The sequence below is a fragment of the Ochotona curzoniae genome, unplaced genomic scaffold (genome assembly GCF_017591425.1).
Source record: "Ochotona curzoniae isolate NIBS_2020 unplaced genomic scaffold, NIBS_Ocur_1.0 contig_3498, whole genome shotgun sequence".
In the NCBI taxonomy this organism is placed as follows: Eukaryota; Metazoa; Chordata; class Mammalia; order Lagomorpha; family Ochotonidae; genus Ochotona; species Ochotona curzoniae.
Window position 1 is genome coordinate 44,114,359 of NW_024465885.1, and position 24,390 is coordinate 44,138,748.

General features: G+C 43.2%; 1 protein-coding gene across 6 annotated transcripts in view; it reads left to right on the forward strand.

Moving 5' to 3' along the window:
• The first annotated feature begins 907 nt into the window (after positions 1-907).
• SON (SON DNA and RNA binding protein) overlaps positions 908-24,390 on the forward strand; it is a 31,932-nt gene continuing 8,449 nt past the window's right edge. For 2 of the 6 annotated variants that reach the window (XR_005883923.1, XM_040980762.1), the window contains exons 1-6: positions 910-1,039; positions 3,872-4,041; positions 9,196-15,081; positions 16,278-16,438; positions 18,279-18,425; positions 18,610-18,798. Coding sequence is in view for 5 of the 6 variants with exons in the window: in XM_040980762.1 (XP_040836696.1) it covers positions 963-1,039; positions 3,872-4,041; positions 9,196-15,081; positions 16,278-16,438; positions 18,279-18,425; positions 18,610-18,798 (6,630 nt within the window). In the remaining variant the exon portion in view is untranslated. Of the gene's footprint in view, positions 1,040-3,871; positions 4,042-9,195; positions 15,082-16,277; positions 16,439-16,663; positions 18,101-18,278; positions 18,426-18,609; positions 18,799-18,904; positions 24,146-24,390 lie in introns of those variants that run through there. The other 4 variants (XM_040980765.1, XM_040980764.1, XM_040980767.1 and 1 more) reach the window with 4 other exon arrangements.

The window sequence follows — 24,390 nt, forward strand, 5'->3', positions numbered from 1 at the left end:
GCTCGGCGGAAGTCGGCCGGGCCGGGATCCGGCGCGCTCGGGCGGGCCCGCCCCGCCGAGGGTCCCCGCCCCATTGGCCGGCGCGGTCCGAAGGCCCCGCGGCCAGGGAGCGCGGCGAGCTCCCCTCCCGCCCTCGGGCGCGGTCGCCTCGGCTCTCCGGCAGAGCCGGGCGTGTTTGATTTTCTTGTTTTTTTATTTTTTCAAACACTGTATTGTGGGGTGCCACGTAACAGCTCCCCTCCTCCTTTACTCTGAGGCGTGCGAGGGGCCCACGCCATGCCCCCTACCCCGGCTCGAGCTAGTTGTGTGCTGTTCACGCCGGTCAGAACCGACCGGGTAACTGTGACACGCGGAACGCCTGACGAACCCCCAAAGCGTCGGGTCTCCAAGGCGGGTCTCTTCAGGAGCCCTGCCCTACTGCTAACCAAATCAAGGCGACTGAAGTGGAGGGCATTGGGAGAGATCACACAGAAATGAATGCTTATTCACACAAGTGGGAACGGAGGCGGGCTAGCTGGCTCCCGGAGGCATGTCGCCGACTCGGCGTGCCCCTCACACGGAGCTCCCATGTCTAACGCCCTATTATCCTTTTTGCTAGCTTTCCCCGCTAGAGTGAGACTGTCAACATGCCCCAAACACCGTAGACAGGTGACAACTTAGGCCAACAGGGCCACCATGGAGCTGCTTCTCCTGTAATGGCGCCTGCGTCAGACACTAACATGGCGGCCACAGCCGTGCGCGGCGCAAACGTCAGCACCTCTACCCGAGCCGCTCAGAAACAGCCGGGGGAGAGCGGGGCCGGGCGCTCTGATTGGCTGATGGGCGGAGCGAGCCGGCCTGGATGCTCCCGAGGAGCCAATCAGGAGAGCGAGAGCAGGAATTGGCCGGCTGCGCCTCTTCCCGAGGCATGCTGGGAGCCTGGAGGACTAGCGAGGAGGAGTTGAGAGAACGGAGCGGACGCCATGGCGGCCGACATCGAGCAGATTTTTAGATCTTTCGTGGTCAGTAAATTCCGGGAAATCCAACAGGAGCTTTCTAGGTAAGCCCTTCCCAGACTTTTCTGCTTCCGAAGGGACGCGAGAGCCCTCGCTTAGGCTTCCGAGGCACCCTTCTCCAGAGACGCCGTCGTTCCCCGGCTCAGGCTCCGCTGCGGCCCCGCCTGGGCCCGGGATCCATTTTCCGGGCCCTCCCCTCGGCCCCCCATCCGCCCCCTCCCTGCCCTCCCCGAGGACTCGCCCGCTTCGGGGGGTCACCCCGCACGCCCCGCTGGCCGCCTGCGCCGGGATGTCCGCCCCGGGCCCTGCCGGGCCGCTCGGAGGCCCGGGCCTAGGCCCTCGCTCGGCTCCACCTCCGCCGCCGCCGCTCCCCTCCCCCTCCCGGCCTCGCCGAGCTGGCCGCCCGGGGCCGGCGGGCCGCCCGGGGCCCCCAACGGCCGTTTCTGGTCATCTTCAGTCCGGTGCTGGAAATGGCGAGCTTTGGGACCGTTTCGAGGTCGGGATTCCTCAATTAGACGATTCGGTCCTAGCGGCCCGGCGTTGGCCACCACGCAGCGTTCTGATAGGTCAGAGTTTCGAATTTAAAACCATTCAAGTTAATATTAGTCATTGGGATGATAAAATATTCGAGTTGGGGGGGGGAGGTTGGAAAGGAACTTTGGGATACGAGCGAAAGTGGACTTTGTGAGTCGCTCCCTCCACGCTGCGTCCGTTGACATCCTCGACCCACACGCCGTCTTTGCGGTTGTTGTTAGGATTTTACGTTTGGTTTCCCGGAACCTTCGGGAGGAACGATCTCCAAAGAAACAAGTGCTTACACAGAGTTGTGTGGGTCGCGTTGTTGATTCGTGCTGCTGCAGTTAGGCCTTTTGCTTTCTAGACAAGATCCACTTCTCGAAATCCCGGAGACGGGAAGAAGGGAAACGTAAATCTCTCTCCACGTCCAGTTGTTTTCGCGAATTGCTATCTGGAAAGTTGAGAGTAATAAGTTTGTGATTTGGAGCCTCCCCCGATATAGGGCAGCTGGAAATTAAGGGTCCTGACGCAGGATGGTTGGGACAGAGCTGTGTTATTGCTAGGATTGTTTCTTCGTAATGGCTGGCTTAACTGGGAAATGTGTCATCTCATTGTGGTGCTTTTTAGGATTTAGGACCAGAAATGACCCAAGCGAAGAGAATTTGCCATTCCTAGGTGCTTTCATGTCACATGCGATGAGGACTTGTGTATGCTTATTTTAATAAGCCTTGGCTCTTTAGAAAAAAAACAACGGATACGAGTTTTTTGTGGTTATGAAATAGAAAAGCAGTTAGTGTTCTGAAGCCCTCTCAGTTTTTCATTCATTGTTTTATTGTGCATGGAGATGACACGGTTTTTGAGATGAGATTATTTGATTTCCACCTAATATGTGAATAACTGCTCATCGCGGTTTCTTTGGAACATCCTCATGACTGCACTGGCTTCTCCTGTATGCTGTTGCATGTTTAGGTTTGAAAATTACTTTGCAGTAATTATGATCAGCATCCTGGTAATCTTAATATAACATCATAATCACCCAAGGAACTGGCTTAAAATAGTAATTTTCTGAGATCAAATTTGTAATAACTAATGGATGTAACCATGTAGTGTATATGTAAAGTGCAGAAATGTTTGCTCTAGAAAGAAAATTAAAAATTTCAGATTTCATTTATAGAAAAGTAGAGTTTTTTTCCTTATCTATAGCTCGTTATCAGTTTTTTCCATTTCAGTGAGGGTTTTTTTTTTTTTTTCCCCTCTTGTGCTTTTTCACTCACCAGTGCAGGTGCTGACATTGACATTGAGCCAGTTGTCTGTATACAGACAGGTTGGAAGCGGGGCTTACCTCTAACAAGTTTTGATCTCCAGCTAAGTTTGTGCTTAATTTTCTAATGTCTAAATCAGAATAACTAATAGTGATCTTAGATTTGTGTTGGAATCAACCAAGCTAAATATTGGAGACCATTGGAACACTGTAATTACTATTATATTAGGAAACCAGCTAAATATTTTCTAATGACAATTTACTGGATTTTTTTGATCCTTCAGTGTTTTATTAGATACTGGAGTGTAATCCTTTTATGTGTTTTCAGCAAACTCAAAATTGAAACAAATGAAATTGAACTATATTTAGAATTAGTGTTTTTCAAAATTTACAGATTCACATAAAAATAGAATGAGGAGGTGAATGACAATTTATATTAAGAATTTTCTGAGTTTGTGAATTGAAAATATGCTAAGCTGTCTATCCATTTACTGTTGAGTTGTCACTTGATTATGTAAATTTTTTTGAACAACATTGTTTTTATCATATTTTAGGTAAGCAGGTAAAAATCATGTAAATTATTTTTCCTTTAAATCTTATGCCATTTCAGTAGCAAACTGACCAGCGACCACAGTTTGTCCTTTTTACTCAATATTGGTAGCCAGTGCTTTTGGTCTTTAATACTGCTGCTGCTGATGTCACGTGTGCACAGGTGTGATTTTATTGTGGCTGTAGTGTCTACCATTATTACATCATATGTGTCTTTGGATTTGTGGTTGAACCCATGAGAAAGCTGTAAAGGTAACTGAAAAGCTTTAAGTCAGCTTTCTGGAGCATTTTTATGTTAAATAAATAAATAAATAAAAAGAAAAGAATGCTTGAAAACCTGTTTTGAAGAATTTCTCCTAACCTTGACTATTAAACGCTTTACTTAAAAATGGATATGTCCTAATTGGAAGATTGTGAAGGAAGTCACATCGTAAGGTCTGAAATGGGAAACATGCATCCAAGGGACAGTATAATGTAAGATGATATTAATTAGGTAGTACTTTTTTGTATGGTGTGATAAAAGATTAATCTGATGCCTTTTCTTATTAAGTGGAAAGAATGAAGGCCAGCTGAATGGTGAAACAAATCCACCTGTTGAAGGAAACCCGGCAGGTGATGCAGCAGCTGCCTCTGCCAGGAATCTCCCAAATGAAGAAATAGTACAGAAGATAGAAGAAGTGCTTTCTGGGGTCCTAGATACCGAACTACGAAGTAAGCCAGGTAAGTTGGAGATAATCAGCTGTCTGGAAAAATGTTTTAAAGTTTATTATTATCTTATTTTTTTTTTTAAGAGTTGGGGAAGACAGATGAATCTCTGTCCTTGGGTTGATTTCCCAGATGGCTGCAGCTACCAGGGTTGTGTAAGGCTGAACCTAGTGGATAGGGGCTTCATCTGGGTCTCATGCTTGGGCCATTAAAATGGAGCAGGTTTGTGGTGCAGCAGTAAAGAAATGAACCAGTATCCACATGGCTGAAGGCTCAGTAGGAGGTGACAGCCAAGTTGAGGAGTGAACCAGCAAATGGAAGAAAGATTGATTTCTCTGTCCTTCTGTACTCTATATTTCCAATTAAAAAATGAATATATTCATATTAAGGAGCTAAAAATGGCTTCCATCTGTTAGTTCACTGAAATGGGTGCAACTACCAGCGATGAGCCAAGGTGAAGCCAGGAGCTGCTTCTTGGTCAACTACTAGAGTGCAGGAACCCAAGTACCCAAGCCATCCCATGCTGTGTTCCCAGAGGCCTTAGGAGCGAGCTGTATCCCAGCAGGCCTCTAATGGGAACCTAGGGTCCTGGGTATTGGCTTAACCCATTGCTCAGTAAACAGAAGCCCCAGAGATATTTTTGTTTAGTGAAAGTTATTTAAATGTAGCTTAAATCTAAAACGTTCATAAATTTAAGGTGGAATAGTTCCCCCCTTTTTTCTTTAAGATGTATTTATTTTTCTTTGAAAGGTAAATTACAGAGAAAAGGAGATACAGTGAGAAAGACCTTCCATCTGATGGTTCACTCCTTAAGTGGCTGCCACCGCCACAGCTGAGCTGATCTGAAACCAGGAGCAGCAGCTTTTTCTGGGTTTCCCCCATGGGTTCAGGCTTTGGGTTCTCTACTGCTTTCTCAGGCCATAAGCAGGGAGTTGAATGGGAAATGGAGCAGCCAGAACAGGAACTGGCACCCACACGGGATCCTGGCTCATTCAACGCGAGTGTAGTCACTGTGCTGGGCCCTAGTGCTGTCCTTTTTAAAAGACATTTTGCAGACAGCTTTCATCTGCTAGTTTATTCCACAGAGGACAGCATTGGATGGGAGCTAGGAATATGGAAAACTGGATTTCCTATTAGGAGAGTGACAGGGATCTAAGTATTTGGTGAGCATCTTTACAGTCTCTGGTGCATTGTCAGGGAATTGGATCAAAAATTAAATAGTCAGGACTCAAACTGGGCTTTCTGGTCAGGGATATGGGCTTTGCAAGTGGTGGCTTAACACAGCACTGGCCCCTAGACTTTTCTTTGATTACTCAAGACTTTCTTGGATAAGTCCTCCTTTGAAAGTATAATTGTACTGAAACATGAGCTTTGGCAAGTTTGGTTCATTTGCTAGTAGTAGTAGTTTTCTTCTTATCGGGACCAGTATTTTGAGTGCGATTTGTTTTACTGATTGTTAAGTGAATTTTGCAAAATTTCTTTCTTTGAAAGGCAGAGTGAACTGAGAGCCACTGAGCCCTAATTGGCTGGTTCACTGCCCAAATGTTCTCAGTGGCCAAGGCTGGGCTAGCTTCAAACCAGGAGCTAGGAAGTTCACCTGGGTGCCGGGGGCCCAAGCACTAGAGCCACCTTCTGCTGGTGTCCCAGGTGCATCAGTATGGAGCTAGATTAGAAGTGGAAATTCCAGGACTCAAGCTTGTAAAATATACAGGGTGTATAGGACACAACTTACCCTACCACCATACAGTGCTGGCTCCTACATGTTGGTTTTGAGAGCTCAGTAGCCAGGATCTAATCTGTAGTGCTTTTATGTTTTGAGAGAGAGCTGTCTGCTGATTCAGGACCTTGGTGGTCCTGACTGAGCTAGAACTCAGTCTGTGTCTTCCAGCTGGGTTGGCAGGAATCCAGTTCCTGGAGCTATTCCTGCTGCCTCTTATGGTCTGCAGCTGTAGTCTGGAGGTGTGTATTGAACCTGCCGAGCCAAGGGTCCACCCCTGTAATAATTTTTAAAAACACCATGTAGTGGGCACGGCGTGGTGGCCTAGTGGCTAAAGTACTTGCCTTGCATGTGCTGGGATTCCATATGAGTGCTGGTTCTGATTCCGGCAGCTCCACATCTCATCCAGCTCCCTGCTTGTGGCCTGGGAAAGCAGTGGAGGACAGCCCAAAGCTTTGGGACCTGCACCCTTGTGGGAGGCATAGAAGAGCTCCTGGCTCTTGGCTTCCGATTGGTACAGCACTGGCCGTTGCGCTCACTTGGGGAGTGAATCATCGGACAGAAGATCTTCCTCTCTGTCTCTCCTCCTCTCTGTATATATCTGACTTTCCAATAAATAAATGAGTCTTTAAAAAAAAAATCTTCACATTTACAAAAATACCACATAGGAAGTTTTATTTTTAAATGCATGTTAGGACCCCTGCTTATCAACTTCGTTGCAGAATCCTCACCTTGCACACCTGGAATCCCATGTGGGCTCCAGTTTGTGTCCTGGCTGTTCACATTCTTTTCCAGCTCGCTGCTTGTGGTCTGGGACCTGGGATCGTCCTCCTGCATGGAAGACTCGGAAGAAGCATGTGGCTCCTGGCTTGAGACCAGCTGCCACTTGGGGAGTGAAATAGCAGAAGGAAGATCTTTGTCTTTGTATCTCCCTCTATAAATCTTTCCTTCCAGTAAAAATATATAAATCCTTAAATAATAATAAAATCCGAATTCGAGTTTTTATTCATTTCCTGTCCACTAGAGTTAAGCATAATGAAGGCAAACTGATTTGGATAATTAGCATTTCTATGACTAAATGTTTAGAAGACTTTTTGAAAAGATGAGTTTATTTTTATTGGAAACACGGAGAGGAAGAGAGACAGAGAGGAAGATCTTCCATCCATTGGTTCACTCTCCAAGCGGCTGCAATGGCTAGAGTTGCACTGATCCGAAGCCAGGAGCTTCTTCCTGGTCTGCCATGTGGGTGCAGCATTCCAAAGCTTTGGGCCGTCCTCTGCTGCTTTCCCAGGCCACAAGCAGGGAGCTGGATGGGAAGTGGGGCAGCTAGGATTAGAACCGGCACCCATGGGATCCTGGTGCATTCAAGGCGAGGACTTTAGCTGCTAGGCCACCATGCCGGGCCTTAGAATTTTAAGCCTTCTGTAGATCCAAGGCTCTAGGTATGTTTGATTGAATTAGTGGCCTGGGCTTTGATACATGAAATAAACAATAGAAAATGTTAATGGTCCAGTGCCATAGGCTAGTGGCTTAAGTCCTCATGGGCAGGATACCATATGGGTGTGTCCCAGCTGCTCTGCTTCCCATTCACCTCCCTGCTTTAGGACTGGGAATGCAGTCAAGGACAGCCCAAAGCCTAGGGAGCCTGCACCTGCGAGTCCTGGAAGAATCTCCTGGCTCCTGGATTTGGATCAGCTCAGCTCCAGCTGTTGTGGCTGCTTGAGGAGTGAATCAATGAATGGAAAATCTTCTCTATATCTAACTTTGCAACAAAAATACAATAAATCTTAAAAGAAAATTGTTAGAACATACGACGTTTTACTAGGGGCTTGGTGTTATGGCACAGCAATGTAAGCCAAAATCTGCATTGTCACCATCCCGTATGTGTGCTGGTTCAGGTACCAGCTGCTCCGCTTGTGATCCAGCTTCGTGCTAGAGTGTCTTCGAAAGCAGAGGAGCATAACCGGAGTGTTTGGGCCATTGTCACCCATGTTTCTGATGGAGTTCCAGGCTGCTGGCTTTGGCCTGGCCTTGTCCCAGTTGTTGTGGGCATGTGGAGAATAAATCAGGAGATGGATGGAAGATAACCTGCTTTTCTTTGTGTTAACTGTGTTTCAGATAAATTAATAAATCTTAAAAAACAAAACAACAACCAAAAAATCTGCCATGTGCCATGCATTTTTAGTGAATGGCTGGAATTTCTTACCAGCTTCATCTGGGTTACCTAAGGTTTATTTTGGCTACTTTAATGAAAGGGATATATTGTAGGCATGATCAGCTAAAATTCAAGTTTTGCTTAAGGCTTTCTATTTTGTGATGAGATGTTTGCATGTTGCTGAGAGTTTACTGTCATTTTTTATGTGCTTTGCATGGCCTTGTGTGATTTATTTAAAATGCAGAGTCAGAGATCTTCTGTTTCCTGTTTCACTTCCCAAATGGCTGCAGTGGCCAGGCTGATGACAGAAATCAGGAGATTCTTCCAGGTCTTTGTTCAGGGTAGCCCTCTGCTGCTTTCTCAGGTGCATTAAAATGTAGTTGAATCAGAAGTGGAGTAGCCAGAATGCAAACTCAGTTCCTGAAAGGGATCCCCTGCCTTGTAGGTTCTGTCCTAGCCTGCTTTGCCACAGTGCATTGTCCGCACTTTGCGTGAGTTTACAGTTCTTTTATTATCTGCCTCTTAAGAAGGTACACTGTCAGTAACTTGACCAAGGTCTTTCACCAGTGATTGATTTAGGTTTAAAAGTAGACATTCTGTTGTAGAGTGAGTGCCAAGATATCGCTTGGATCAGTTAGATTTAGCAGATGATATAAAATTTGAGACTGATGGTGTGGCAAGCATCTGTTAACTTGCCTCTTAGAACCTGGGCATCCCTTGATAGTTTGAGGCCTGGCCATGCTCTTCTGATCCAGATTTCATTGAAGTACCTGGGAAGGCAGAAGCAAATGGTTTAATTACTCAAATACTTGTCTATATATGGAGACCAGGATGGAGTTCCTAGCTCCTGGCTTTGCCTGAGCCGGGATGTGGCTGCTGTGATCATTTGGGAAGTGAAACAGGGAGCCAAAAATTGATCATCCCCTCCTCTGTTTCTTCCTCCTGCTCTCTTATTCTGCCTTTTAAAATCAGGAATTAACATAATGTGAAATGTGCATGATAGAAGTAGCTTAAATGTAATTTGCTGTGTATTTTGCGAGCTGGAAATGTACCAGTTTAGAAAGCAAATATGTCTATGGTTGTATTATAATCCAATAATTATTTTCAGGTTAAGACTCTAGCTGTAGAAACACAAATTGAAGTGACAGTCTTCATGTTGTTTATTTAGTGAGTTTCAATTTAGCACGAGGTATTATGCTATGTTTGGTACTTTAAAATGTGGAGTGAAAATACGGGTTTAGGTGAGTTACCGAAATTTACTTTGGGAACCACCTGACAAAGTTAATTTCTATTTTAGAAATGAAAGAGACCTCAAGAAAAAGTAGATGTGTGTCTGTACAAACAGATCCTACTGAAGAAGTTCCTGCCAAAAAATCAAAGAAGCATAAAAAGCACAAAAACAAAAAGAAGAAAAAGAAGAAAGAAAAGGAAAAAAAATACAAAAGGCAGCCAGAACAATCTCAGTCAAAGCTGAAATCTCATAATGATGGGAATGTAGATTTAGAGTCCGATTCCTTTTTAAAGTTTGATGCTGAACCTTCAGCAGTGGCACTGGAGCCAGTGAGCGTATTTGGCCGCTCTGAGGGCAGTGAACCGCCAGCAGTTTTGCTAGAACCTCCTCTAGTAGCGATGGAGGTTTCAGAGCCACACATCTTAGAAACTTTAAAGCCAGCTACAAAAACTGCAGAACTGTCCGTTGCATCAACATCAGTAGTCTCAGAGCAGTCAGAGCAGCCTGTGGCAGTCATGCTGGAACCATCCGCGTCCAAGAGTCTGGATTCCTGTGCAACAGCACTGCCGCCTACTAGCACAGTAGCACTGAAGTCATCTGAGCCAGACGCAGCAATGTCATTGGAGTATCAGAAGCAGTGTCTGCTGAAATCGTTGGAGAGTGCAACTTTTGAGTCATCCAAGATCGTGTTGGCAAAACCTCTAGTAGCAAAAGTGCTAGAGCCACCAGAGACCCCTGTGACAGTATCCGAGGCACCTACTGTGGTGCACCCTGAGCCAAGCACATCAACAGCAATGGATTTTCCTGAGTCATCTGCAACTGAAAGGCTTAGATTGCCAGAGCAGCCTGCAGAAATACCACCAGAGAGCACAGATTCGTCCGCAACAAGACCGCAGGTGTTGCTGGAGCTGCCGAAGACCACAACGCTGGATCTGCCGGAGTCGTCGGTGGCCTCAGCGCTGGAGTTGCCGGGGCCACCTGCGACCTCCATGCCGGAGTTGCAGGGGCCCCCTGTGACTCCAGCGCTGGAGTTACCTGGGCCCTCTGCTACCCCGGTACCAGAGTTACCAGGGCCCCTCTCTACCCCAGTGCCTGAGTTGTCAGGGCCCCCTGTGACATCAGTGCCTGAGTTGCCGGGGCCCTCTGTGACAACATTGCCACAGTTGTCGCAGGAATTGCCAGGGCTTCGAGCACCATCTGTGGGCTTGGAGCCGCCACAGGAGGTACCAGAGCCACCTGTGGTGGCACAGGAGTTGCCAGGGCAGCCTGCAGTGTCATCAGCAGTAGAATTGCCAGGGCAGTCTGCAGTAACAGTAGCAATGGAGCTGACCGAACAACCTGTGACGACGACAGAGTTGGAGCATCCTGTGGGGATGACAGCGGTGGAACATCCTGGGCATCCTGAGGTGACAACTGCAGCAGGGTTGCTGGGGCAGCCTGAGGCAGCAATGGTGCTGGAGTTGCCAGGACAACCAGTGGCAACAACAGCTCTTGAGTTGTCTGGGCAGGCCTCAGTGACTGGGGTGCCAGAGTTGCCAGGGCTGCCTTCGGCAACTAGGGCACTGGAGTTGTCGGGGCAGCCTGTGGCAACTGGGGCACTGGAGTTGCCTGGGCAGCTCATGGCAACTGGGGCACTGGAGTACACGGGGCAGCCTGGGGCAGCTGGAGCACTGGAGCTTTTGGGGCAGCCTCTGGCAACAGGGGTGCTGGAGTTGCCTGGGCAGCCTGGGGCACCAGAGTTGCCTGGGCAGCCTGTGGCAACTGTGGCGCTGGAGATCTCTGTTCAGTCCGTGGTGACAACGTCGGAGCTGTCAACGATGACCGTGTCGCAGTCCCTGGAGGTTCCCTCGACGACAGCGCTGGAATCCTATAATACGGTAGCACAGGAGCTGCCTACTACATTAGTGGGGGAGACTTCTGTAACAGTAGGCGTGGATCCCTTGATGGCCCAAGATTCCCATATGTTAGCTTCTAACACCATGGAGACCCATATGTTAGCATCCAACACCATGGAATCCCAAATGTTAGCGTCCAATACCATGGACTCCCAGATGCTAGCATCCAACACCATGGACTCCCAGATGCTAGCCTCTAGCACCATGGACTCCCAGATGCTAGCCTCCAGCACTATGGACTCCCAGATGTTAGCCACTAGCTCCATGGACTCCCAGATGCTAGCCACTAGCACTATGGACTCCCAGATGTTGGCTACTAGCTCCATGGACTCCCAGATGTTAGCAACCAGCTCCATGGACTCCCAGATGTTAGCAAGCAGCTCCATGGACTCCCAGATGTTAGCAACCAGTTCCATGGACTCCCAGATGTTAGCAACCAGCACCATGGACTCCCAGATGTTAGCAACCAGCACCATGGACTCCCAGATGTTAGCAACCAGCTCTATGGATTCCCAGATGTTAGCATCAGGCACTATGGATTCTCAGATGTTAGCTTCAGGCACCATGGATGCCCAGATGTTAGCTTCAGGCACCATGGATGCCCAGATGTTAGCATCTAGTACCCAAGACTCTGCTATGTTGGATTCAAAATCTCCTGATCCATATAGGTTGGCACAGGATCCTTACAGATTAGCTCAGGATCCTTATAGGTTGGGTCATGATGCTTACAGGTTAGGTCATGAAGCTTACAGGTTAGGACAGGATCCCTACAGATTAGGGCATGACCCATATAGACTAACTCCTGATCCCTATAGGATGTCACCTAGACCCTATCGAATTGCTCCCAGATCCTACAGAATAGCACCCAGACCATACAGGTTAGCACCTAGACCCCTCATGTTAGCATCTAGACGGTCTATGATGATGTCCTATGCTGCAGAACGTTCCATGATGTCTTCTTATGAACGCTCTATGATGTCTTACGAGCGCTCTATGATGTCTCCTATGGCTGAACGCTCCATGATGTCAGCCTATGAGCGCTCCATGATGTCAGCTTATGAACGCTCCATGATGTCTCCGATGGCTGAACGCTCCATGATGTCAGCTTATGAGCGCTCCATGATGTCAGCCTATGAGCGCTCCATGATGTCTCCGATGGCTGATCGATCCATGATGTCCATGAGTGCAGACCGGTCTATGATGTCGTCATACTCTGCTGCTGACCGGTCTATGATGTCATCGTACTCTGCAGCTGACCGATCTATGATGTCATCTTACACTGATCGCTCAATGATGTCTATGGCAGCTGATTCTTATGCTGATTCTTACACTGATACATACACAGAGGCATATATGGTGCCACCTTTGCCTCCTGAAGAGCCCCCAACAATGCCACCATTGCCACCAGAAGAGCCACCAATGACACCACCACTGCCTCCTGAGGAACCACCAGAGGGTACAGCATTGCCTGCTGAGGACTCGGCTTTAGCAGCTGAAAGTACTTGGCCTACGGAAGTTCCAGCATTGCCTCCCGAAGAGGCTGTGTCACAGCCCGAGCCGCCTGTGAGTCAGAGTGAGGTTGCTGAGTCTTCAGCAGTGTCTGCTCACTATTCAGTGTCAGTGTCGGAGTCCTCAGTGTTGACATCAGAGGCTGTTATGACTGTTCCAGAACCACCACTAGAGCCAGAGTCCTCCATTGTGTCAACACCCGTTGAGCCTGCTGTCGTTGCAGAGCATGAAGTTGTTCCAGAAAGACCAGTGACTGAAACTGTTATGATGTCAGTGGAACAGGCAATATCAGAGCCTCCTGTTATTTCAGAGGCAGTAGAACACTCAGATTCCATGAGAGCTTTGGAGCATGTTGCCTCGGAGTCTTCTGTGCCACTGTTGGTGCCAGCAGTGACGGCTCCAGAGCCAGAGAACATTATGGAGCCGCCAAGCTTGGCTGTCTCAGAGGCTGCTCCTATGGCTGTCCAGGAGCCTCCTGCCACAGTTGTGGCTGTCCCAGAGTTGCCAGCTAAATCTGTCTTGGAACCACCTCCTGGAGCTGAATCAGAATCAATGGCTGTGACTGTCATAGCGCCTCCAGCTGTGACTGAACCGGAGCATGTTACCATTCCAGTGTCAGCTTCTGTCCTGGGTCCTACTGTTCCTGTGATGGAGCCAGCAGTGTCAGTCCTTCAATCTGCTATGATTGTTTCACAGCCATCTGTTTCTGTTCAGGAAACTACTGTGACAATTTCAGAATCTTCTGTCACTATTTCAGAGCAGACACAAATTATATCAACTGAGATGGTTTTGGAATCTACACCAGTAATATTGGAGTCTAGTGGTATGTCTTCACCACTTGTCAAAGGAATGCATTTACTTTCTGGTGATCAGAGTCTTGCTCCAGAGATTGGCATGCAGAAGATGATGACTTTGCATTCAAGTGAACAGCCGCATGTCGAAGGACACCTGAAAAATGACTCTTATGAAAATGAATGTGGTGTGAATTCAGACCTTACTACAAATAGTCATTTAATTGTGAAAGAGATGGAGCATGGTACAGTGTCTGCTGTTGACACTGTTCGTGCTAGCGAAGAGAAAATCTTGCCCATCAGTGAGACTGAACAATGTGCAGTATTGGGTGCTGGAGTTACTGAAGTTGATGTAGGAAGAACTCTGTCTAATACTGGTCCTTTTGCTATGGAACCTGATGCTGTTGGAACTAGTAAGGGTGTTGACTATGTGACACCATGTGCTGTTAGTTCACTTAGTAAGTATGATGTTGATGCACCTTTAGCTGTTCAAGACACTGAACATGACATGGTAATTTCCACTAGCCCCAGTGGGGGTAGTGAAGCTGACATAGAAGGCCCTTTGCCTGCTAAAGACATTCATCTTGATTTATCATCTAGTAATATTGTAACAGACAGGGAAGAGCAACAACCTGGGAAAGAGAGTGAGCAGATGTTAGCTGTTGCTGGCAGTCCTAAACAAAGTAGTGGAGAAGAGAAAGAGATTCCTCTCCCTACCAAAGACACAGCTGATGCAGCATTTCCTGCAACAATTGAAGATATTAATGAAGCAGATCTAGTCAGACCTTTACTTCCCAAGGACATGGAGCGGCTTGCCAGCCTTAGAGCTGGTATTGAAGGACCTTTACTTGCAAGTGAAGCTGAACGCGACAAACCTGTCAGTCCCGTTGGAATCAGTACAGCAGAGAGAGCTTCAGAGTCCTCTTCAGAGGAGAAAGATGACTATGAGATTTTTGTTAAGGTTAAGGACACACACGAGAAAAGCAAGAAAAATAAGAACCGAGACAAAGGTGAGAAAGAGAAGAAAAGAGACTCTTCATTAAGATCTCGGAGTAAGCGTTCCAAATCTTCAGAGCATAAATCTCGGAAGCGTACCAGTGAATCTCGTTCTCGGGCAAGGAAGAGATCCTCCAAGTCCAAGTCTCATCGCTCTCAGACACGGTCACGATCACGTTCTAGACGGAGGAGGAGAAGCAGCAGGTCCAGATCCAAATCTAGAGGAAGGCGATCTGTATCAAAAGAGAAGCGGAAAAGATCTCCAAAGCACAGATCAAAATCCAGGGAAAGAAAAAGAAAAAGATCAAGCTCCAGGGATAACCGGAAAACAGTCAGAGCTCGAAGCCGCACCCCGAGTCGTCGGAGTCGAAGTCACACTCCGAGCCGGAGGAGGAGATCTAGGTCTGTGGGTAGGAGGAGGAGCTTCAGTGCTTCCCCAAACCGTAGGAGCCGCACCCCTAGCCGAAGGAGCCGTACCCCCAGCCGCAGGAGCCGTACCCCCAGCCGCAGGAGCCGCACCCCCAGCCGCAGGAGCCGCACCCCCAGCCGCAGGAGCCGCACCCCCAGCCGCAGGAGCCGCACCCCCAGCCGGCGGCGAAGATCTAGGTCTGTCGTTCGAAGACGAAGCTTCAGCATATCACCGGTCAGATTAAGGCGGTCAAGAACACCTTTGAGAAGAAGGTTTAGCAGATCTCCCATCCGTCGTAAAAGGTCCCGGTCTTCTGAAAGGGGCAGGTCACCCAAACGTCTGACAGATTTGGGTGAGTGATTCTATGATCTTGACTCAGTGGAATTTTTGGGTTAGTTGGTTTAGGGTAAATACCTTAAATTTTAATTGCTACTTTTAATCTGTTTAGAAACTAAGGTGTAACAGCATTGTAACTGGAGTTTAAGAGATCTGCTTTGGAACATGGTAGAAGTGAATTGCTTTGATTCCTGAATGTTTAGCTTTAGCTTGAGCTGTTTTAAAAAACGAACAGTGAAGTTGATTTATATTAAAAACAGGGTTGGTATTCAGATTGTGATTGGAAGTATTCCAATGTAGGTCGTTGTAAGCAACCTAAAGTACTGATTCTTTTTAATGAGTTAACATATTCATTATAGGTTTCCTGACAAATAGGTTTATGAATGTGATTCTGGTTGCTATAGTTAGTAGTGGAAGGTATTTAAAACTGAGAGGATGATGGTGGCTATAGAAGATGAAATGTTTTTGTTCAGCTTTAAAAAATTGATGCTTCATTTTCTTAGATTTTTTGTAGTATGCAGAGATTGTTAAAACTTGGTACATGCATGATTGCCATCACTAAGTATGAGTAATTAATGATCCAAGTAGATTGAATACTTTCAGGTTAGGGTTGTCTGAAGAAAGAGATGGTAAGGCAGAATCAGGTCAACAAGAAGTTTCCGAGTACCTTCTTATTCCAGTCAGAGGAGCAGTGTCCAAAGTGGTAACAATGTTAGTGGAAGAGATGTGCCTGGTACATCACTTTGTATGAAATGGTAGAACTACATACAAGTGCAGATCTGATTATTAAACTGAAGTAAGTGAGGCACTTGGGAGCACCAGAGAAGAAAGTTAATTGATTTATTGAAAGCTTGCTGGAGATGGCTCTTGAATTTGGTATTCAAGACTGAGTTATCAAGTTAGAAGGGTAATTTGAAATTGTGATAATCTGAGAGATAGTTGACTTTCGCAGGTCTGTATCTTAAAGTGTGTAGCTTATTACAGTTGTTAGAATTAGCTGTTTGTTAGTATTTGAACAGCAAGTTTATTATTGTCTACTTAATTTTTGAAGTAAGGGTCCACCATCTAAAAGCTTGGAGCCACAGTAGTTTCATCACAACTCAAAATTGTTGAAGAAAATGGATGCTTTTAGTTTTGTTGGCATAAACACATTTTTGGTAATATAAAATGTATATCTGTTTAGGAAAACTGCTTCTGTTTTTCCTCTTGCAGATAAAGCTCAGTTACTTGAAATAGCCAAAGCTAATGCAGCTGCCATGTGTGCTAAGGCTGGTGTTCCTTTACCGCCCAACCTAAAGCCTGCACCTCCACCTACAATAGAAGAGAAAGTTGCTAAAAAGTCAGGAGGAGCTACTATAGAAGAGCTAACTGAGGTAAGCTAGACAGAATTTGTATCATTCTTACTGGATTATTCCAGGGATGTTGACTCTGGAGCGTGCCAAAACCCGAATTGTGGGCTGAACTGATAATGGCTGGCACTGAGCGGCCAAAACCCGAAATACAGCTGTGGCAGCGGCAGAAGCTCTGTTTAGCAGGCCATTATCCGGGATGGCTAAGCTCCGCTAGCTAAGTTACTTCCCATTACTTTTGCTTTCCAGTTTTAGAAGCCAAACTGACTGAGGAGTGGGACGGTTCGTTTGAATGGAGGAGGTGTTGAGTGAGCAACACGCAGAAGCTCGCCTACAGTTTCCATTCACGACGTGTTCACTGATCGCCACGAGTGCACTGCATATACGCAAAGACACAGACAATCTTCAGAAATGATCTTTTGCCACCGGAGCTTGGAAATTAATGAGAATAGCTGGCCATTGCCTGAAAGGAACTTCTTTCGCATCAACATTTCGGGTTTTGGCTGTTTGGTACCAGCCATTGGTGATAATGGCCGGCCATTATCAGTTCTTCCTGCGGTTCGGGTTTTGGCAGTAACATATATTATAAACACTTAATTTTGTTTTTAAAATTTTGATGTTTTCAAATGAGGCTTTTTTTTTAAAAGCATTGTTTTGTTTTATGAGAGATGCTAAAATAATTGCTGCTAGGATCCAGAAATACCACACTGTTTCATATATTGAAACTTGTTATTGGCTAGCCTTATGCCAGCCTGCCACTGTCTATATTCTGTTCCCCTTGATTACAAGCTTGATACACTCTGTGTTTTTGGCTAAATAAGCTTTTTATTGTAAATTTTCACTTGATAATAGATGTGATGAATTCTACTGCTTGTATAGACAGGTCTACCCAACTTTGCTCAGACCTTTTTATAAAGCCAGGTAATGTGGTCTGTTCCTTTGCTCCTCAGGAAGGAATTGACTGCTTTATGTGTCAGACCTCATCAGCTGCACCCTCTCCATCATGCCTTATTTTTCATTCTTTTTAAGTTTTATTCCAAAGCATTCATGGAGAGACAACATTGCTATTAACCTTATTAAAAATGCTCCAAGCTGTGTTTTGCCGTACATTTGGGGATCATAAAGCTTGTTAACTTGTTTCCTCACTTAGATTTATTGTAACATGAATTACTATGTTTTTAAAAGTTGGGAGCCTAATAAAAGCTTCTACTGCTTACTTATCAAATAAAAGCTTCTCAAATTCTGTGGCCACTTAGTTTTTTGCTATGTTTTTAGCCTCATCTTTAGCCCTCTTGTTCTAACAAATGTCTTGCCTTTTTGCAACCACCAAGTTAGAGTGACATCTTTTCCTTTCCCCACCAGTTCTTACTCTTCATTATGAAAACTGGCTTAGAAATCTTCAGATACCCTTGATTCTCCACTCTGCCTGACTCTGTTCTCTTAAACCCCCTGTTCTTTTGGCACTTATGTACTCGGTTTGTATTATATCAGTTTGCAGTTGTTATTGTGTTGCTCTGTAAAAGTTTCAATTATTTCATGTGTATGTATTCTGTCTCTTGTACTAGATTGTAAGCTCCTGTTGGAGCAGGGACCATGTCTTCTTTTTTTTTTTTTGTATTCCCCAAACAGTGTCCAGTACAGTGCTCTGCACATAGTAGGTGCTCAATAAATGTTGTTCATGACTGACCAGCCAGTGTGTTTAAATAGCTAATATGCTAGGTTACCATTCTGTAGCCTGTTACTTTTCTTGTTTACTTCTGAAAGTTGGTTTTGATTGGTTTTTTTGTTTGTTTGTTTTGAAGGAAGTACATGTTACCCTACATAAAATATAAGATTTATCTTTTGTTTGTTTTTACTTTTAAAGAAATGCAAACAAATTGCACAAAGTAAAGAAGATGATGATGTGATAGTGAACAAACCTCACGTTTCGGATGAAGAAGAAGAAGAACCTCCTTTTTATCATCACCCCTTTAAACTCAGTGAACCCAAACCCATTTTTTTCAATCTGAATGTGAGTATTAGTGATTATGGCTTGATGAGAGCACAACTTGTATAACTACTTAAAACTCAGGAGATTTATTCCTTATTTATGTGAGAAATAGCAAAACATTTTTTTTATAATGTTGCAAAACTTGAGAAACCATTTACTGTAGTTATTGCATTGAGAATTGATTGAGGATCACTTTGTTGTTTAGATTGCTGCAGCAAAGCCAACTCCGCCAAAAAGCCAAGTCACATTAACAAAGGAGTTTCCTGTGTCCTCTGGATCTCAGCATCGAAAGAAGGAGGCTGACAGTGTGTATGGCGAGTGGGTTCCTGTAGAGAAGAATGGGGAAGAAAACAAAGATGACGATAATGTTTTCAGCAGCAATTTGCCCTCAGAGGTAAGTAGAGAATATTATTATTTTAATTTTTACTTTTTTTTATACCTGAATCTGCCATTTGCTTGTTATTTTATATCTGATTTGGATTCTGTTTCACTCTTCTTAGGGCCGGGTTAAACGGCAGGGCCGGGTTAAACGACAGATGAAACAACCCGCAGCTTCTCATTTGACAGTAACTCGATGCAATTCACTTTGTGGAAACAAGCCACAAAGTGAAAAGCATCGAATTGCAGAGAAAAGTGTTATCACATCCCTACCCAACATTGGGCCCTCCTTGCACTTGTGGGAAGGTAGCCCAAGGTATAACTATTTAGCTTCCCGTTTTGCTTCAAGACTTTATAGCTCTAGATTCTGGTGGTAGCACATTGACTGGGTGGAGGGATTGAGGGATGAAAGGCAGATCTTTAGGTTCAACACAAGAACTGGATTTCGTAAAGGTCATTGTAGGCTGAAGTAAACATCTTGGATGCACAGCACGTTGCCTTTAAATGATGGTTGCTTAGTATTTCTCTGGGTTGTTTGTCACATAGCCTTTAATTTAAAAAATTCCTGCCTTCCCTGTGCTGCCTTGGCTCCTTTTGAATTCTTGTGTTTAACCTAATGTTTAGCCTTGGTACTCCACTCCCTTACTTTCCCTGTTTGCTACTATTAAAAGCTGGAGAAGTGGAACTCATACCTTGAAATCTCCACGAGGCTATAGTTGTATCTTGTCAAAATGACGCAGTGAGAATGCTAAGTGTCAAAACAACCCATTAAAATGCCGCCTGATTGTGCTACTAAATATAGTGCACATGAAAACAGCAAGACTGTATATATATGTAAATATATATATATGTATCTTTGTATGTATCTCTGTATCTGTACCTTTGCTGTATCTTTTAATAAAAACAGTTTACTTTTATTTAACTTGTTGTGCAAAATCACGCTTGGGGGACCTGGGAGGGTGGAGATTGAATAGGGAGGTGGGCGCTTTAACTGATGCCATAGACTAGTCATTACTGTTGCCCTTGGTTTTCAAAGTCTGTACGGACTTGCAGTGCTGGCATGTGAAGGTCAGAGGTGCCTGTCCTTTCCACCTCGGGTTCCCTACATTGGTCATGTCATCATTTTCCAGTGAACACTCTTAGTTCTACAAATAAATGCTCTTTATAAAATAAAGTCAGAAAGTGAACAGAACCCAAATCAGAAAATTAGATATCAGCTTTTCCCCCCCATTAAACTATTTATAAGTGACATTATCACCATGGGATATTTGTTTTTAACCTGCAGGTTTTTGCAAGGGAGTAAGTTCTATATAATAATGCTAGACAGTGATAACTAGGCAGTGCAACTTAAGTCGCGGGTTATGATTTATATTCACATGGAGTTTGACACTTAAACAAGTTATCATCATTGGGGCTTGGTGGGGATAGCTGGTTTGGACAAAATTTTAGGCAAGGTAGTGAGACTTGCTGCTAATCCTCAAATCTGGCTACTTGCACATCTCGAGATGGAAGGGTTTAACTGACATTTGCAGCTGCCTTAATCTTGCAGTAGCTGAATATAAATGATAAGAGACTTAGAAATCCTGATATGTACAGTTTTAGTAATTTCTTGCAGAAAAAGCACTTAATGGAATTGGGAAAAAAAAAATAGCTAGGGAGACAATTCATGAAAGAAGCGTTTTGCAGTGAAGATCTGTAAATAGCGCGGAGTTCCAAGGAATTTTCCTGAGAAGATGTGTGAACATAACCTGACTTTTCAGTTGAACCTGCGGAAAGTGATGTAGTAGATCCTGATGATTACACTTTATTTTGGTCAAGATAATGTGTGTGTGGATTTTATTTGAAATTGAATACTCATTTTCAATTACAACACTGACAGTACAATTCTTTAACCTTGTTTGTCGTCAGAAGTGATTGTCAGAGATTAAAAGGTTAGAAGAAATGTCCTGAAGAAATCTAGAGGAAAGGTTGGTTAAAATTATTTGAGTAAACAAAACCTATTAAAACATGAATGGACTAATGGAAGCAACAGATCTCTCCTGTGGGGAGTAAATACAGAACTCTGCACAGTTCCTTCCTGGTAGAAGCTTAGACGCAGTATGTGTAGGCTAGCTTTTAAATTTTAATTAGAGTCCCAAAACTTTAGGCAGGATAGACCAATTCCTGCTGTATGACCTAAGAATAATGATTAAACACCCAGAGAAAATGATCACAGTATAAAATGTTTTAGATATTTGACTATTATCTAGGTAGGTCTATAAAATTACAGCTTTACATGTCACTCTCTGTGGAATACTTCCAGTGATGCTACCCAGGAGGACTGACCGCTTTTGGTTCCATAAGGCTTGAAATGGTCCTAGAGTAAAATGCCAAGTTCTTTGAAGTGGTCAGCCTTTTCACTGAACAGCATTTTAAAAATTTGTCTTCATTTTAATAAATGCAAATGGACTTTGTCATTCTTAAGTGTAACACTTTTAGATAAAGATTATAGATTTTTGTCTCCATAAGATCCAAATTAACTTTACTTTAATCCCTAAGCCCCACCAGCTTCTTGTACATGACTGTAAAAGTAATAGATTTTGTGGATAAAATGGCATGAAATGACTCGGGACGTGTGCCCTGCTACCATGGCATCATTTTGATTGCAGAAACCAGTTGGTGCGATACTCAGGGGGATGTGAATATTTAAGATGGGCCATTTTCAATAATAGTTGCAAAGACTTGCTGAATACAAGGTTTACACTTAGTCTGTAACTGAAGTACAATTTGGTGGTAGTCATTGTTGAGGTCTGTTGATTGCCTTCCTGTTAGAAGTTCTATAAAGTTTAGGAAAGCTAACTTACAGTGAAATAAAAACTCTAAAAAACATTAAGCACGGTTCTGGATTGTGTAATTTAGTATATCAACTTTTTTCCTCTAGACTTTCCCAGCTGATTAACAAAATTAAAAAGTTTCTTCCGTAATAATTTTTTGTTACACCTGAGAATTCTTTGAGACAATAAAAAAATTCACTCTGCCAAAAAAAACCACATAATAGAACATTTTGTATTTCCTTGTATATTGTCATTTTTTATATTTTAGAAATCTTTGCTAAATATTATAACAGGTTTTATACCCTAATCAGAATTTTTCTTTTTTGAAGTTAAATTTTTCTTCTATGTTTCATTTTACTATTGTCTAAAAGTTTAACATGCCAGAGAAGTCCCTTTCCAGCAGTTATCTTTGGTCATCTGTAACCTTTAAGCTGATGTTAAAGGGTAATTGTTTATGTGAATAAATGTAGAATAACACAGCATTGCAACGGCATTGAGGCCATTTTCAATAATAAGTAATGTAAAAAATCAGACACACATAAAATGTGTGGTACATTATAACCACTGCACTATGTATTTCATAACATCTTGGAAGATTTTAGTCAGTTGTGTTGTTGACATAGATGAAAAGCAATTAGACATTTTAAATTTATGCAGAGTAATATATTTAATAGTTGGTGGAACATTCCCTTCATTATACTTATAGATGATCACATACAATAATTTTTACACAGTAAATATGCAATCTGACCAGTAGAAATGTTGATGACAACAGGATAATATTTTGGAGGTAAGATTTTCTTGGCAGTGTCAGAAGAGCTTTGAAGATATTTTAGTGCCTTTCCCACATTTTCTGAAATATATTGAAGCATGACTAACATACTAAATATTGTCCACTAGTTACCATCTGAAAAATCTTTTTTATATATAAGTTTTCAAATGATTAGCAGCTGTCAAGAATGTTCTATAGTGTAATAGTGGTTCAAAGAAGGATTGTTATTTTCTGTTTAAAATATTGAGAACTTAATATTAGTGCAACACTAATGTATTAATGCTTTGGGATTTAATAGTTGCTTATGTATTATTGGATAATCTGAATTAGATTCAGAAGCTGGAAAGACTTTCTGATGTGAATTCTTGAGGACCGTTAAAAGGTTTAGATAATCTTGGGCCTTCTGAGTCTACTGGATATTAAGCTGAATAAATTTTTGACATTAACTTACAGCTCACTTGGTAACCTTGCTGAATAAATATTACATCAGGAAAAAATAGTTATTTCCTCTTAAGCAACCATTCAACAGCAAAACTGCTATATTAAAATTCATTTCACAACAACATATAAACTTAATAGAAAATATTATATTAAAAATACCTAGAAGAATTAATTTACAGATAGATAAGACCATTGACTTTTGCTTGGAATTTTAATTAGAAAAAAACTTTGAAACCTCTTGCTCATATAGTGTGGTGATTGGTGCTTGCCCATTTGGGCCTCCGGATGGTAGGTAAATTTTTCCTCAGTATCCTTTCAGATTTTTATCCTTCACAGAATAGTAACCCATTTATGTCCAAACCTCCTAAGATTTAAGATTTATTCTGCTCTGAAAAACAAAGGAAATCTGCAAAGTTAATGACAACAGTACTTGTCTTTTTTGCCAAGTTAGTGCGTTCTGCTAGACAAATACAGGAAATTTCTTAGGTATGGGGTATACAACATACATTTTAGCCTGAAATATCTCTCCTTCCCCCATCCCCATTTAAAGTTACAGGGAATCAAACAAAATATTTCAGTTCCAGAAATGATTATTTACACGTTATGTGAAATCTGAGTGTACTGTTAAAATTTTTATCTGCTTAGGCTAATTATTTCTTAAAGGTCCCAGAAATATAAGATACATAGTCTAATACAAATGATAATAAGATTCAGATTAATTTTACTTTTATTCTAAGCAGGTATTTGAAAATGTATTTTGTTGAAAATTGTGACTTTAGATATTGGATTAAGCTCTCTAAAAATAGAAAACGGATATTTAGTGAATCCTTATAAATACATATATTTTTATGGCTAGCTTCTACTTGTAAACAATTGATTAGGTGTTATTTGCAAATGTCATGCAGTGTTTTCTATTTAAAACAGTAACATTTCTTAACATTTTCTTGTGAAATACTGATAAAATACTGGCTTAAGTGGTGTTAAAGGTCCCAGTTCTGATCTTGGAAGTGAGAAATAGGGGGCAGTGGGACAGGTGCAGCTCTCACTGGGTTAACCCATACGGGGTTAATCGTTGTGTGAGAAGCTGAGAGCTGGCAACCTCCAACGCTTTGCTGCTTATGTTCATGTGCTAAATACTGCTTGGGACCTCATAAAAACCAAGATTTATGTTAATGAGATGCAAATAAACTAGAATTCTTAATCTTAGAGCAGAAAACATTACTTACTTGATGGATTCTTCTGCGTTTAAACCTATAAGTCTGAAATGTTGCAGATTTGCTCTAGAGAGGGTATTTTGACAGTTAAATCACCTCTGCTTATTTCAATATCTAGTTTTCTAAGGTGAAGATAGGAGCTTTGAAAACAAGATAAATATATAAATTTATTAAACATTCCATTTAAAAATTGTGTCAGTTGACCTGGATTTACACATAAGAATAATGGAATTTTCTGATCAGTTATAGAAAATAACACCTATAACATTTTTAATTGCCTGTAGTACTTTTAACTTACCTTAATCCTTACCTGGTGTTTATTTTTTAATTTTCTTACCTGTTGGGATGACTTTTCCCCTTCACAAGAT